The sequence below is a fragment of the Nothobranchius furzeri genome, chromosome 19, assembly GCF_043380555.1.
Source record: "Nothobranchius furzeri strain GRZ-AD chromosome 19, NfurGRZ-RIMD1, whole genome shotgun sequence".
In the NCBI taxonomy this organism is placed as follows: Eukaryota; Metazoa; Chordata; class Actinopteri; order Cyprinodontiformes; family Nothobranchiidae; genus Nothobranchius; species Nothobranchius furzeri.
The window spans coordinates 10,780,255-10,796,416 of NC_091759.1; the positions used below are offsets into that span (position 1 = coordinate 10,780,255).

The 16,162-nt window shown below is 38.0% G+C and overlaps 1 protein-coding gene across 1 annotated transcript in view; it reads right to left on the bottom strand.

Moving 5' to 3' along the window:
- The window catches only part of LOC107394580 (glutamate receptor ionotropic, kainate 5), a 323,717-nt gene that overhangs the window by 90,904 nt on the left and 216,651 nt on the right, over window positions 1–16,162 (bottom strand). The window contains exons 5-7 of the mRNA XM_070547633.1: window positions 9,600–9,764; window positions 6,980–7,077; window positions 4,898–5,063 (exon numbers count right to left, since the gene is read on the bottom strand). Of these exons, the coding sequence (XP_070403734.1) occupies window positions 4,898–5,063; window positions 6,980–7,077; window positions 9,600–9,764 (429 nt within the window). The remainder of the gene's footprint in view (window positions 1–4,897; window positions 5,064–6,979; window positions 7,078–9,599; window positions 9,765–16,162) is intronic.

Sequence of the window (16,162 nt, forward strand, 5' to 3'; positions counted from 1 at the left end):
AGAATGAAGTGAGAATGACATCTTGTGGTCAAATTTGGCAACTGAAAAAAGAAAAAATAATTTCATACATGTTGCCAGTTACGAATCATTGTCTAAAAATGTTGGCTGACGAATGAAGATGATGCAGTAAGTAAGTAAGTAGTTAAATACATTGTCTTATCTGGTGCTTGCACTGTAGGGCGTTTTACAGTAGGGGGTACGTTCTATGCTTATTGTGGTAAAATGTACCAGGCAATAGAGGAAGTGTGTTTACTTTATTTATTTATTTTTTGCTGTTAACATGCTGTTACAGTTCTGAATGACTCAATAAAGGAAGTAAAATGCCCCAATTGACTCATAATTTACTTTAAACATGCATTTCACTGTAATATTGAGTTGTTGATTGAAAAAGTAGCTTGAGATATTTTAACATTGACTATATGCTTCTAATTCCCAGTTAGCATTATTAGCTCAACGCTAGCCTCTAACCTCTTCACTAAATATTAGAGTAAACCAAAAAGATTCCGTGGCTTTTAGAGAAATAACTTCTGGGTCGCTCCTGTTGACTGGCTTTGGTTCTTTAAACAACTCTGAAGGCTTTTGTCAGAACTGCAGCGTTAACTCCGCACAAACTCGACAACCTCACAAACTCACTGATTGTTAACAGTAACTATGTGTAGGGATGGGTACCGAATTCGGTACTTTTTAAGGTACCGACCGAATTCCACAGTACTGACCGAGCACCGATTCACTTCATTTGAAACGGTGCCTCGTTTCGGTACCCGTCCTTCACAACGAGAACTTGCCTAGACAGCTGCGCATGCGCAAGAGAGTTATGTCATCGGTCGCTGCGAGCCAGTTGTAAACAGAGCAGCATGGTAGAAAGAACGCACGCTAAAGCTTAGGTCCACTTCACTAAATGTGATGGGTAACTGGGTGATGATGAAACCAGCAACAACGATCTAAGTGAGACATCCTCATCTTAATCTGCTCCGGTAGGTAAATAAAACGTTTAAGATAACGTTAGCTTGATACGTTAGCTTCTGTTTCGCTAATGGTGCGTTCGCTTTCTCCTCTGAACTCCGAAATTCCGACTAGAAAAACATGAACGCGCACTAAAGTTTGGCTTCACTTTACTAAATGCGACGGGTGATTGGGTGAAGATGAAACCAGTGACAACGATCTAAGTGTGAGGCATCATCGTTTAAATCTGTTCCAGCAGTTAAATAAACTGTTTAAGATAACGTTAGCTTGATTTGTTAGCTTCCATTTCACTAATGGTGTGTTTGCTTTCTCCTCAGAAATTCTAACTTCCCAGTAGGAAAAATCAAATGAAAAAGGACGTCAAAAGGAATGAAGATACACAGTAAATTTAGTTCACAGTAAAGATGTTGCTTCAGTTTAATTATCAGCTTATAAAACTACAAGGACGATGTTAAAATACAAACAGTTGAATGTTACTTATCGTGATATTTATCAAATATTGTTATATATTGAGAAAAATATATATTTAATTATAAAAGAGAATTAAAAATATCAAACACTCAAAAGTATCGAAAATTGGTACCGTTAAGTACCGGTATCGATTCGTAGGTACCGGGAATTAGTACCGGATCGATTCATATGTCAAAGGTACCCATCCCTAACTATGTGTATCTGTTTTTTGTTGATGTTTGCTTGTTTGTTTGTTTTTTAAAGAAGAAAAACTGACCCCCACCCTCACCTCCCATTGTAACCTTCCTTCCAACATGATTGAGACATTAAACTGCTTTGTGATTATTTCTCTGTAGAATTCTTACATATTGCTCCTTATCATAGTTATTGTGTGTTTTCTTTGCATAATTAGAATTTTACATTTTGATGAAGGTTGTAAATGTGTTTTCAAGTCATAAAACGTCTCTAGAGCTTTGAATCAAGTATAGATAGCCCTTGCAATTACAATTTTATTTTTCCAAAGTTAACACTTGCATTGTGAAACACCACAACATGTTAACAGCTTTGCTGACAGACGAAGCACAAAGATCACAAGCTGTGCTAATGATGTGAAATCTTATTGACTTTTTATTTTCTTCAAGGCAAAAGGTTAAGCACTGTGAGCAGCGCTTGGAAGGATGGAAGTTCACTTGAATCAGTGTGTGACTGTAGCTGCAGAAATAAGCAAGCTGGTAGTTGAATCCTATGGTAATATCTGCCTTTGCTACGAGGTATTTGTGTTAACACATCGTGACCTGAGGCAACGTACGTGAGCTTTTCAGTCTTGGAGCAACACACTCGCATCAACATGTTCAAGACTCATAAAACTGTTTACTAGACCACCGGTACCAGAAAAGCCATTCTTTCCAGTTCTGAGTTACGTCTTTAAAAAGAATTATAAAGTAAATTTACAAACAAATGTTGTTCCAGTAAGCCAGAAAACTTATCTCTTCTGTAAAAATGAAAATTCTGCTCAAATAAATTAAAACAAATGCCATTTTGAATCAATCACAAATGCTCAGAGTTTGTTTATCCAACAGTCACTCATCATACATCGTGAGAGAAGCTCTGAAGGTCTACCAAAGCTGCATATCATGATGCATTGTTGGCTCATTTGGTGATTGACAGTTTGCACATCATGCTTGACATGAACACTTTCTCTTTTTTTTTGCATGTGACTAAACAGCTGGCTGCTTAAATTGGCAATCAATCATAAAAACATTAAAAACCTCCATATCATCACAGCATATGGCAGCTATCATCCTCAGACACAAATTCAGCGGAGGAAATGCTCCTCAAGTAATAATATTAATAGTCACAAAAATGTTTAAAAATCAGACGTTTTTTCTTCTGTCGTCTAACATGTCATTTACTGCTTTGTTAAATTATGGAAATGAAGGAATGTTTATTTAACACATTTTCCAATTTCAAGCTGAGATGACTGAAATTAAAGCAACACGACACAAAAGCATCGAGTGTATGATATTTGAACAAACGTTAATGACAATCACCAATAAAATGAAGTAAAAGCTGAGGAATATTTAGAGAACATGGTAATGCTTCTTTTGTCTCAAATTTAGCTTTTAGTAACAGTCACATTTTTGTTGTTGTTGTTTGGAGCAGAACTAATAAGTATGCTGAAACCTTTTGATAGTCTAACGCAAACTTTTCAAGACGAGGGCTAAGTTTGTCCTTAAAGACTACAAAATCAGTTTTTTATATTTTTATTTTTTATGCAAAACATATTTAATGGTAAATTTTTATTTTTACTCAAAATTAGTCAAAAATAGGCACTATTAGTAAAAACCTCAACATTTAAATTGTGGAAAGTGTTGATCTACGTCCACAGCCTACAAGATAGAAATAAATCATCATTCGGAATGGAACTGGGGGATGCAGCTAGCCCCAGATTTACTTCTTGGACATGCCCGATGTACATAAACATGTTTACTGAATCTTATCCAATACTAAAAAATCACAATAATAAAATGGATTTTTTTGCTTTTGATCTTGTTGTTAATTTTGGGGCTTAAAAAATAAACAGATGAAATTCTGGTTCAGTTGTTCAGTTGTTGTATGAGGCATTTTTCTTAAAGGTGTCATAGTCATTCTTTAAAAAAGCCGCTCAAGCAAGCTGCATTTCGAAAAACTCTAAGGTCTGACCGCTTTTTTTAGACTACCCTCTAGCTTCACAGAATCTGATGGATTCAGAAAATGGTCACACACACACACACACACACACACACACACACACACACACACACACACACACACACACACACACACACACACACACACACACACAGCTCTGCACCAAACCGAACGCCCTTCCACTCACTTCCTGTTTATCATGCTAGCATATATAGCATGAGGTGTGGCTGGACTGGATCAGGTTATCTCTGGGGTTTTGTGTTTCAGAGATAAATAAAGCTTTTAATTTTTTGCCCCAAAAATTATTTATGGGTTGCCATCAGTATATGAAAAGTATTTTTTAGCAATATAGCAAAAAAACGTTTCCAGAGAAAAATCCTAGTCAGGTCATACCAAAGACTGGGGCCCAGTGCCTCCCTGCTTGACACTCAGCATTAAGGGGTTGGATTGGGGGGTTAAACCAACAAATGGTTCCTGAGCGCGGCTGTGTCTGCAGCTCACTGCTCCCCCAGGGGATGGGTCAAATGCAGAGAACAAATATCGCAAACACATCATTTTGTGTGACAACTAATGTGACTTCACTTTATTAATGTATATCTAATTAAGTCATCAAGGTTTCATATCAATATTATGAAAAAATCAGGACAGGAATGTGCAGCAACACACCTCTGAGTTTATTTGACCGGATTCAAGTATTTAGTTCTACCTCCTGCCTCTATCACAGCATCTCAGAAAATAACGTCTCCCTGTTCAGCACTTGTCTGCAGTAAGCTAAATCATGATGTCCACAGCATGCAAACGGAGGTGCTAGAAAAAAAATCTGTCGCACAGCAGCTTCAATTTACAGCTTCAAGTACTCTAAGAATCTACAGCTAGCATCTCGATGCCAGATACCACAGGGCACCACCAACGAGTCCAAACCTCAGCAGGTCAGAGCTGTTTCCTGCAAACCCTGAGCCCACATTAAACTTATCGCCTGGCCACATCAGTCAACACTCCAGAGTGTGAAATAAGTGCTTGCTTTGAAATCCCAAACTGTTTGTACAACACATTCACCCACTCAGCACATTGTCAAGTATCTCATTCCAGCAGAGCAACAATAAGCAAATGGGAAAAAAAATGCATAGAGAGGCATAAGCACCGAACTGGAACATAAAATCCACCTGGAATACTAAAGTGTCTTTAAAATGAATTGTTTTCAGGATGAAAGTGGAGGATACTTCACTAAAAGAATCAAATGAAATAATTAAAAAAAATAAGAATAAAAACAGCTAAAATGGAAATGTGCACTCACACTCTGCTTTAGCACAGATTAAGCTGGCTGTTGGATAGCCAAATGAGTGTAGGATGGATCCAATGGCCAGGCTGAGGTCCTCGTTGCTTGGGTAGAGGGTCACAGATGCAAAACGAAGATAGGGTAATTTAGGGGTTTCTTCAGGGCCGATCTTTATGTGTGGGATCTGAAATAACAGAGGAGGAGAGAGAACATAGATGACAGAGACTGTAAACCTAACACCAATAAAATGGATGTTTTAATGAAATAAACACAAGTAAATCTAAGTGGACACACATAACAAAATGTAAATGTGTTAGATAATTCATAGCCGAAATGACAAATGAGGCTAATAATTAAAACTACAAGTACCGGCTGAACAAGTAACGTTTAATGAAGACATACTAAATGTTTCACTAATTATCTTGCAGCAAACACAAAACGATCATTCTAAAAAAAATCATCTCACTGCAATAAAATGAATTGCTACTTTCTACTTCTGTATTATTTTAAATTTATATTTCTCCTCACTCCTTTTAACACTTTTATTTTTGAGTGAGTTTTCACTCAACTTACAGAAAAAAATAATATTTTTACATTTTTAGCTTTACTGTTTAAAGGTGCAATATGTCAGAATCAAACAAGAATGACATTCTGTGGTTAAATTTGGTTACTACAGCTCGCTTTTCTTAACAAAAATAACTTCTGTGAGTTTCATGGCTGTTGCCGTTTACAGAGCAGCACCAGACGATTCTAGATGACAAACAGAGACGAGTCATTATCACTGAGTTAAGTAGATAAATGCATTGTTCTATCTGATGACAGCACTTTTGGGTAATTTATGGTAGGGAACATTTACTACACCTTTTACGGTAAAATGCCTCCAGCATTAGAGGAAGTGTTGTGTGCCGTCTTAATGTTAGCTTGTTGTTATGGTTCTGAATGACTCATTAAAGGAAGTACAATGCCATGACGGACTCATTCCCTTCACAAAATACTGTAATATCGAGTAGTTAATAGTTGAAAAAGTATATAATAAAAAAAAGCTTTAGATATTTTTAGAGCCATTCGCTTCTAATTCAACGTTAACATGGTCACCTCAACGTGAGTCTCTAGCCTGCTTCATCCAATATTAGATTAAATAAAAAGATGTTATGGCTTCTTAGGGCTCAAATTTTTACATAGTATTTCTTTAATGCTTTATGTATTGTAAACATTTTTACACATTTTCTGTAAAGTAAGTAAAAAAAGTTATTTTAATTCCTTTGAAATACTGATGCTGGACTACAAAATGTGTGTATGAGACAGAATTCTAAAACCCGTCATCTGCAATTCAAACTCCAGAGGCCTTTTGATTAACATATTTCTACAGAAGGTAATAAATTAATGACAAATTGAAAACTATTCACCTCTGAGATGAACAAAGATGCAAGTGACAGGAAATGTGTCCTGTGTGATCAGCTGCTTAGTTATTTAACCCAACACCTACAGAGGTTTAAGTGCTAATCTGTAATTAGCTCATCTGGGTTTTGACTCTGATCTGCAAAGCTTATTATTTATTCAAGATGAGAATTCAATAATCGGAGGCATGTCAGGCATGAGGATGGGGATGCGAGGGTGGTTGGAGGCTTTAAAGAAGGAGAGGATTCACTCAGGCAGAAAAATGGTTGAACACATGTTTATCCTCATAAAAATCTTCAGAAATGCTTCAACACCTCATGCATGTATCTGCAACGGGGAGTGATTGTGGCAGGAAAAGCTGTTTTTATTGACGTTTTTACACTAGAATTCCTATTAATGATTGTGATAATATTGTTGATGCTGTTACGCATCTAAAAAAGACTTTTCCAGCATTTTATTGTTTTATTAGTGACATTTTCCTGCTGAACATTAGTTAACATGTCTTTCACCAAGAGGCAGATGTGCCCGCATTTATTATAAAATGCATTTTGAATGGAGATGAATGCTGAAACTGTTGCAAAAATACAACAAAAAAACAAACAAAAAAAAACTTATTGACAGAAACCTTTCTGATTTCAGTTGGATTAATGATGATGTTTCAAGTGATGGCATGGTCTTATTGTGCTAAACTACTAGACTCACCTCTTTTTCCCCACAGATGTGACTGATGGTGGACCCAGAGGCAGGACTGGAGGCGGGGCCGATCACAGAAACCACACCCTTTGGCAGGATCTGACACACTGATGGAGGAATTGATAAAAAAACATGATTTAGTTAGAAAATATAAGGTAGTTTTTTTTTGTCTTGTTTGTTACTGAAATAAATCTTGTATTAGATCAATTTTATGGATTAAGAAACGTTGAGCTGTTGTTCAGGTAACACCAATAGATGCATTGTGTCTGTTTTATTAGCCTGTTAGTGTTTCTGTAGCACTATTTGTTAGTTCTGAAACAAAACCCCAACTGTTTGTCCTCTGGGAAGTCCCGTTTGTCCTGCTGGCAGTTCATAATCAATAAACATCAACCACAGCTGTTCACTCAGAAAGCTCCAAGCCCTGAGGTCACGGTGACCTTGCATTACATTGACGCTCAACACCTTGAGACTGTGATGTCCCATTATCCTTATGTCTCTCATATCCTGCTTATTACTAAACGGAAAGACAAACAAATAAGGTTAATGTATGCCTTAAAGGCTCTAACATGGATGGATAAGGAGTTTAAATTAGACTCCCATTGAATACATTTTAATCTTATTTTTACTGCTCTTCTGACTCACATTGCTTCATTGTTTCCAAATAGTAAAATGAACAATTAAATATGTTAATAAATAAAAAAAAATGTTAACAATTGATGGGTTTTCTGTGATATATCATCATTAAACTATTTAAGAAATACTACTAGCCAATTTCTAATGTAACATTAGTGAACTAACTATGTAAGTAAGTAATTGAGTAATAAAGTAACTGTGTATATAAGAAACTGAGTAACTAACAAAAAAGAAACTAAGTGAGCAAATAACAAATTATAATTGAGTGAATAAGTAAAAAAAATTAGTAACTAAGTAACTGCAAGTAAGGAACTGAGCAACTAACTACCTAAGCAACCATGTAAGTAAATGAGAAACTAGCAAAATAAGAAAATGAGTAAGTAGCTAAATAAGTGACTACCTGAGTAAATAGGTGACTGAGTAACTAAATAACTGTGTAAATAATGAACTGAGTAACTAAGCAGCTATGTAAGTAACTGAGTAACTAAAAATAGGAAATGGAATAAGTAGCTAAATGAGTACACTGTAATAAATTGTAGGCCAGAATAACTTAAAAAACTAAAGTTCAACAGCTGCCTTAAAAACTTGAGTCATGTCAACTTAAATGAACACTTTCTTTCAACTCTATATGTCAAGTTGTACAAATATCATGAATACTAACTATGCTTTGTTTGAATATTATATTGTGAGTCAAAACAACACATCTTATTAGATTACAAAGTGGAAAAATCATTTTGTTTTGTTAAACATACACACAATTCTACATTATATTAACTTATAAATTTGAGTTAGACATGTATGGTTGTCCATTCAAATTAAAAGTTTATGTTAACTGAACAAATAGATTAATTGTTTCAACTCATGTTATCAAAACAGCAGCTGTCATGCCAATACAGGCAAACAGTGAAGCAGGAAGCTAACAACAACACTGAAAAATGCTGACTAACTCACACCTCATACATAACACAAGGAGCTGAGTGCTGAGCATTTAAGGAGACCTACAACTTTATTTAGTGCAGTGGAGTGAAACATCACAACGTTCTTATTCCTACGACCGCCCTCCTCACTTTTGGTGCCAACATGACAACAACAAATAACTCCACCTTTGGAACACTAAAAAAAGCAAAAGCTAAGAACAACACAACTGCCCACAATAACTGTGCATAAACACCTCAAATTAGAACAAAATAACTAAGAGCATGACTACCCACAATGCACCTCACCCACTGCAGCTTTCACAGTGGGCGGGGTCATTTTATAATCTATAAGTTGCATTTTTAAGTTGACTGAATGCACGATAATGAGAAAAATATAATCATTTGTTGAAATAACAAGCAATTTAAAGTTTTCAATATCAAAACACACAAAACTGAGTTTAACAATTAAAACTTAACAGGGATATTTAGGTGAAATAGGAAAAATAAATAGAAACAACTTTTTGAGACTGTCTTTTTTCAGTGTAAATAACTGTTATGTAAATAAGGAACTAATTAACTGGTTAACTAGGTAACTAACTCACTAACTGTATACCTGATCATCATTAAAATATCGATGTTAACATTTTGATGTAGCTCTTTATAATGCTAATGTTAACAACAACAACAATAATATTACGACTACTACTACTACTACTACTACTAGAAATAATAATAATAATAATAATAATAATAATAATAATAATAATAATAATAATAGTACCTGATTGTATATAAGGACAAGGACAGACCTACTGTCTATTTAAATAGTTTTATTTATTTATTTATTTGCTTGCTATTGAATAAACATAATGAATATCTATTCAGATCAAATGGAAGACGTATTTTATTTCTGCTGTGCTAATGACCAGCCTTGTAAAGATTGATGCTTCATTACTTTTAACAGCCTCGCCACACAGAGCGCTCACAGAAGTTAACCTTGACTGAAAATTGTCATTGAGGGAAAAGGCTTCAGGTGGTGCCTGTCTCTGTGTGACTATAAAATAAACGGCAGGTCTTACTGGTGTCAGTGGTGTCGTACTGGGAGTCCTTCTGGAGCTCGTACACATCCACCTCCACTCTTGCCTGGGCGGAGCCCTCCATCTGATTGTTGATGTTCTCCCGTGCCAGAGCCAGCGCCAGACGCTCGCCACGACCACACACAGACGGGTCGTCCAAAAGGGCCGCTGGAGGAAAGGAGAAGAAGTGAGTTTTAATGATGTTACATTATGAGTTTTCAAATAAGATTATATATTCTTAAGGAGATCACTGCACTACACTTAGTAACAGTGATTCTCAGGAAATGTTTCCTAAAGGAGTTCATGTATTATATCAGTTATGCCCAGGCCTGATCCTTTAAGGATCCTTTAGAGATTAATCCTAACCACACTCCAACCCTAATCCATGCTTTAGAAATAAAATGGTGTGGTGTGGTAAGTTCTCAATCCTGCTTGTTTTAGATGTTTCCTTTTTGAATGAAAATTAAAATAACAACACAGTGGCTCTTGAGGACAGGATTAGACACCACCACCATGTGACCAGCAGGTTAAGAGTTAGGACTTGGTTTCAAAATATTTGTGACAAAGCAACTAATGTCACCAATGAATAAGCTGATGAAGGTTCTCAGCTGTCCAGGGCATGGTGATCCAAAAGGCTTCAAATGAAGACAACTGGATATATTTGGTTTCTTGAAGACATTTCCCTTCTCACCTGAGGAGCTTTTCAATTCTAACTGGAAAATGTGAGCGTCAAGCTTATAAACTGTAGCTGTCTATTGCTATTTAACAAGCAGAAACTACTCTGGGTACCCCTCCTCTCTACCTCCTGATGAGTCATTAACTTCTATTGAGAGAGAGAGAGAGAGTCGTTGTGCTGATTAGATGCAGGAAGGTGTGACAAAGACTGAGGCCCTGTCCACACGTAGCCGGGGATCTGCCAAAACGTAGATATTTTTCTACGTTTTGGCCTGTCATCTACATGAAAACTGAGATTTTTCACACGAAAACAGATCTTTTTAAAAACTCCGGCCAAAGTGAAGATCTGCGTTTTCTCCGTTTTGGGTGTCTGCGTGTGGACAGACAAAACCGGAGTTTTAAGGTCCGCAACGTCACTTTCCGCGACAAAAAAATGCCGACATCACGTGTGTGACCTGTGTTTACACTAGCCGACAGCATGGATGCCCTCAGAGCTGCGCTCGCTTTATCAATCGTCCAAGCGCTTTTTGCTTGTTTGTTTTTGCAAGTGGAATTACTGCTCCTCGCGGAAGACCACAGACGAAGGACGAGGTTAAGAACGGGGGAAGTACTGCCGCCTACAGGTCTGGCATGTCCTTAAAAACGTATTTATCCGGGTACGTGTGGACAGAGTTTTTTTTTTTTAAATGAGGTGGTGTGGATGCAAGTTTTTGGAGGGGCGGATATTCGTTTTAAAAAAAAACCCGGCTACGTGTGGACTAGGCCTGAAACTGCTCCTCATTCTTAAGCAGTTTCAGTCCAGGTCACAGGAGGGGTACCCAGAGTAGTTTCTGCTCGTTAAATAACAACAGACAGCTAAAAGGTCGATGCTCCCATATTCCTGTCAGAATTGACAAAGCTCCTCGGATGAAAAGCGTAACGTCTTCAAGAAACCAAAAAGTCCAGTTGTGTTCACTTGAACCCTTTTGGGTCACTAATGAAAGCATAATGTAAAATAACCATTTTATGCATTCAATGAGAAACTGGAATGTGATAAAAACAATTAGTATTGATTTAAATTTACCTACATGTAATATGTTTACATCTACACACTCTGAGTTCCAATGACACTTAATGGTTTTGTTTCCTTTTCATTTAGTCTTAGGCTTGTTTTATTGATTCACATGCAGGTTTCTATTGTTCTTCCCATATTATCTCAGTCACTTGTGCTCTTTCTGTTCATTTCGCCATTTAATTTTCATGTTTTGTTGTTTTTTGGGGGAGGTTCCTCCCTTCAGCTTCAGAGTGTGTGCCTCTAGTTGTGTTCTCTCCCTGTTGGTTTTCCTGTAGTCAATCATTTCATTATGTCTATGTTTATGTTTATGTTTATTTATTTAGCAGACGCTTTTATCCAAAGCAACTTACAATTTATAACCTATAGGGCATGTTGTGATCTGTGGGGGAAACCGGAGTACCCGGAGGATGCATGGGGAGAACACGCAACTCCACACAGAAAGGTCGCGGCCGAGTTTCGAACCTGCAACCTTCGTGCTGCGAGGCAACAGTGCTAACCACTGTGCCACCATGCAGCCTTTAAAGTATGGATTTCTCCACATTTCACTCTGCACTTTGGGTTTCAATAAAACCACCAACTACGAGACAACTGAAATGTATTGGATTCCTTGCACAGCACGTATTAAATGTCTAATTAACAGAATGTAATCTGCTGGTCCACAAAACGGTAAACAGCTAAGAATTGTCCACAGGTGACAAAACTATCGGCTCCTGAGCTAACGTAGGAGCTACAACTGCTCAGTAAACATACTGGCAGCTCTTGCACTTTCAACATCTTCATTCGGATTGAAAATGTGTTCAAAATTACACAATTTGTCACCTGAAATGTGTCCCATTCAATAATTCATGAAAACACCTGGAGTGGTAAAGAAATATGTGATCAAACTGGTAACTGTAGAAACAAACGGCCCTCTAGCAGGTATAAATAGTCATGAACGTGAATCACACCTGCAGCAAGTGAGCAAGAGCAGCAATGTAAGGGAGTAAGGGAGGCAGAACCAAAAATACTCATCCGTGGATCTGAACAAAACACAGATTGAATGAAAACATTCATAGAAGATGTAGCATATAAAACCCACCCATCTTCAAATCTGCTGCCTCCCTCTATAAACAGTAAAGAAAGACGTGCCCGCTGGCTGTGTACAGTATCACCTGCCATGTTTATTTTGGTTGCACCCTTCCCGCTGTCTTGTCTGCTTTGCACACTGAACCGGCAAAGCATGAATTGGAGGAGTGGGCAGATGGAAAGGATGTGAATGCTCACATGCACCAGATGGAAATGCAAAGGAAAAAATGTCATCAGGTAGTTCATTAGGAAGAAGAAGATTGCATTTTAATCCAAGCAGGTAAATGGTGTCTGCACCAATATCTCTTAAAAACACTGAGGGACAGGATGAAAACATGCACACTTGACTTGATTTTGAGCTAAAACATAAACTATGTGTGTCGTCTTTCTTATTTCATGAATTTAATGGGCATTGAAATATAATGCTGCAGAGCAAAGACTCTAGGGAGGGGAAAAAGACTAAAAGTGAAAGTGCATATGCAGCTGTAACTTAATAATAAGCAGAAGTCTGCTGCTGCTGCTGCTGGGATTTGTTCAGAATTTGATTTGTGTTTCTTGAATAATTAACGACTCTCGGAGTAAAGCAGGAGGCAATTTATCTTATCTTTCCTCAAAAAAGATTGTTGTGGATTTTCACAGTTTAGGGTAATACAACGAGAGCCAGATGGTTCACGTGAGTCGTGGCACGTTCCCAGTAATGCTTTTCAAAAACAGATAACACAATCAGTGTGAGTACAAAACCAACATCCAACTGTTAATGGACCCCACTCTATTGACCCTAAGTCAGTCAGGCATTTTCTATCTTTGTTATACTCAGCTCAAGGAGGCAGAAGAAACATTAATTTTATGGATAAGAGGCGGGATTTGATATTAAAACCATTTACCTTTTTGGCAGAGAGGTCATAGTGGTTTCTAACAATATTCAATCCCAGCCAAGCCTGGCCTGCCAGACTCATCCTCTGTCTACACAGAGACTTAGGGTGTTTGATAATGCCAAGGAACCTTGCCTTGATGTCTTGGCCCCGCCCCGGTTGCCTAGGGGATACGTCATCAGGAACCGCCAAGACGTGTTCCCATGTTGATATTCTACCTAGGTGTGTGTTCTCCATTTGTTAGCCGTTTCGCTAGCTGAGCAAGGATACACGGGAGGTGTCTTGTAGCCTAGCCTTGGTCAAAAGTTTACACCGCGGTATTTTCAAAAGGATGGCGGATCAGAAGCTGGCAGCTATTTCAGGGGCAAATTTCAAGTTTAAAAGTAAGTCAACTAATTTAAAATGTTTTTTTAGATCTAAAGAAGTTATCTATGGTTGGTTGGTTGCTTAGTACAGTAGTTGCAGCTTCAGTGGCTAGCGGGTAGTAACTCACTTAAATATTTAATTTAACAAATATACACAATTTAAAAAGTAAAAGGCTCGATATATATTTATATCGAAACTTGTACGTATGAAATATAATGTTATCTCCTGTGTCACGTGACGTTACGTGACCACCGTGGAAGCCTTGGTCACATGATTAGGGCAGCAGTAGCTCAACAGGTTGAGCGGGTTGTCCAGTAATCGGAAGGCTGAAGGTTCAATCCTGGCTCCGGACAGAGAATTCTGCTGTTGTGTCATTGGGCAAGACACTTAACCCACCTTGCCCAAAGTTTTAGGCAGCCTCGCCTCTGTCAGTGCGCCCCAGGGCAGCTGTGGCTACATCGTAGCTCATCACCATCAGTGTGTGAATGTGTGTGTGAATGGGTGAATGATACACTGTAGTGTAAAGTGCTTTGGAGTCCTTACTCTGAGAGGCGCTATACAAAAGTGTGGGTCATTTATCATTTATCATTTATGATGCAAGTCTGTTTCATTTAACCGTTTTCTTTGACCTAGGAAGGACAGTGTCCTCATAAGCAAGGCGCCTGGCCTTGCAAGACATCGCCTCGCAAAGCCAGGCACCATGAAATTGAGAAACACCCCTAGCCTGGTTACTCACAGGCAGTGAGGCACATAAGGGGCGGGACTAGCCAGCTCAAAAATAACCAATCAGAAAAAAGGCGGGAATGCCGACAGTACCTCGCATCGCTATGTTTTTTTTTAGTTGTAGTCAAAAATGGCATTTGGCGATGGCGCAAACATCTTTTTTTTTTTTAGAAGAAAGGCTTTTAGCACTTTTTCTTGTTGTGGTTTTGAAGACATGTTCAAGTCATTTAGAACAGAGGAAAGAGCGACAGCGAACTCTGTGGTGTGTGACGTACTGTACACTGCTCAGCGCTGATTGGCTCGGGTAGAATTCTCAGGGGGTGGGGTTGTTTGATTAGAAGAGTCCCAGTCCCAGTACTTCCCATTAGGAAGCATAGGGCTGGCTGGTCAGTGTAGCCAAGTCCCACTTAGCACCAGCTATCCTGCTTCTCATTTCGTGACCAATGGGCAGAATTTGGGTCCATGGATGAAAACTAACAAACCAGTCACAAAGCACAAGGCCCAATTTAAACAGGATGTTGATGCCCATCAGACAAAATGTGAAAGTTTCAGGCAATGTCTTTAGACTCATTAAACATGGAGCTTGATGGAGATAAGAAACATTTAAATCATTAACTAAAGTTCTGTAACAAGGTTGTGGTGATTCATTATTGTGGCAACAGCTTGTCTTGGTCATGGGTGGAGCATGGTGAAGAGGAACCCACGTGCCCCAACAAGACCTAGGTGCTGAGAATTTGAAGCATGACTGGTAACAATGGCCTCAGGCCTAGACTGCAGCTGCACTGCAACGTTCCTGGTGCATTTTGCAAATGCTCTTGTGGATAAGGCTGCTACTCATGTCCTCTTGCTGCAACCAATAGGATTGCGCCAAGCTCTGAACATGTGGCTGCAAAAACTAATCATTCTAGTTCATGTGTCAATAATGTACCCCACAAAAAGACTGAAACTGATGGTGGAGATCAAGAAGCCTCCCTTACAAATGAACATTATATTTAGGAAGATTTTGTCAAGGAAACAACTGGGCATTTGGTAAACAACACTATTTGACATGCACGAAGAACATAGTAGCATCTGCAGTCACGCTGAAGAATGTTATTTTAAGTCCCTGCAACCCCGCCATAATCTAACATCTTATGTAGGTGAGCTCTGTTCAATCTTTATTCTTGTGAGCCATCATCCTTCGGTGTTTCACTGCTTCAGCTGGTCTGATTTGAATTTCAGGCTTCTGCAGAACTTGAGGACAATCTGGAGAAATTCTACCACTAAATCAAGTGTGTTTGTACAGAAGAGGATTAGAGCCACTGAAAAGAAAAGAAAAACAATTCTGACTTTATTCTCAGAATTCTGACTGTCAAAAAGTAAGAATTCTGAATTTTGGGAAAAACTGTCAGAAATTTGAAGTTAGATCTTAGATTAAATACTCAGTTTAATCTCATAGATCAATCTCATGGATTATAATCTCATAAATTATTCTGAGAGATTCGGAGATTTTGAAAACCAAGAAAAAGAAAAGAAAAATAATTCTGACTTTAATCTTAGGATTTTGACTGAAAAAAAAACAGAAGTCTGAGATTAATCCCAGACTTCTAAGAAATTCTGAGATTTTGAGGACCAACACTGGAAAAGAGGAAGCATAGAATGTGAAACCAATGTAAATGAGGTTATCACAGAATTTTTCATTATGTGCCTGAATCCTTATGAATCAAAACAAGTTTAAAAAGTAACATAAAACATGTCATCATTGCAGCAATTCATGTGAATGAATTTGGAACCAAAGACATCATATTTCAGTACCATTTAACTCTTTCAGA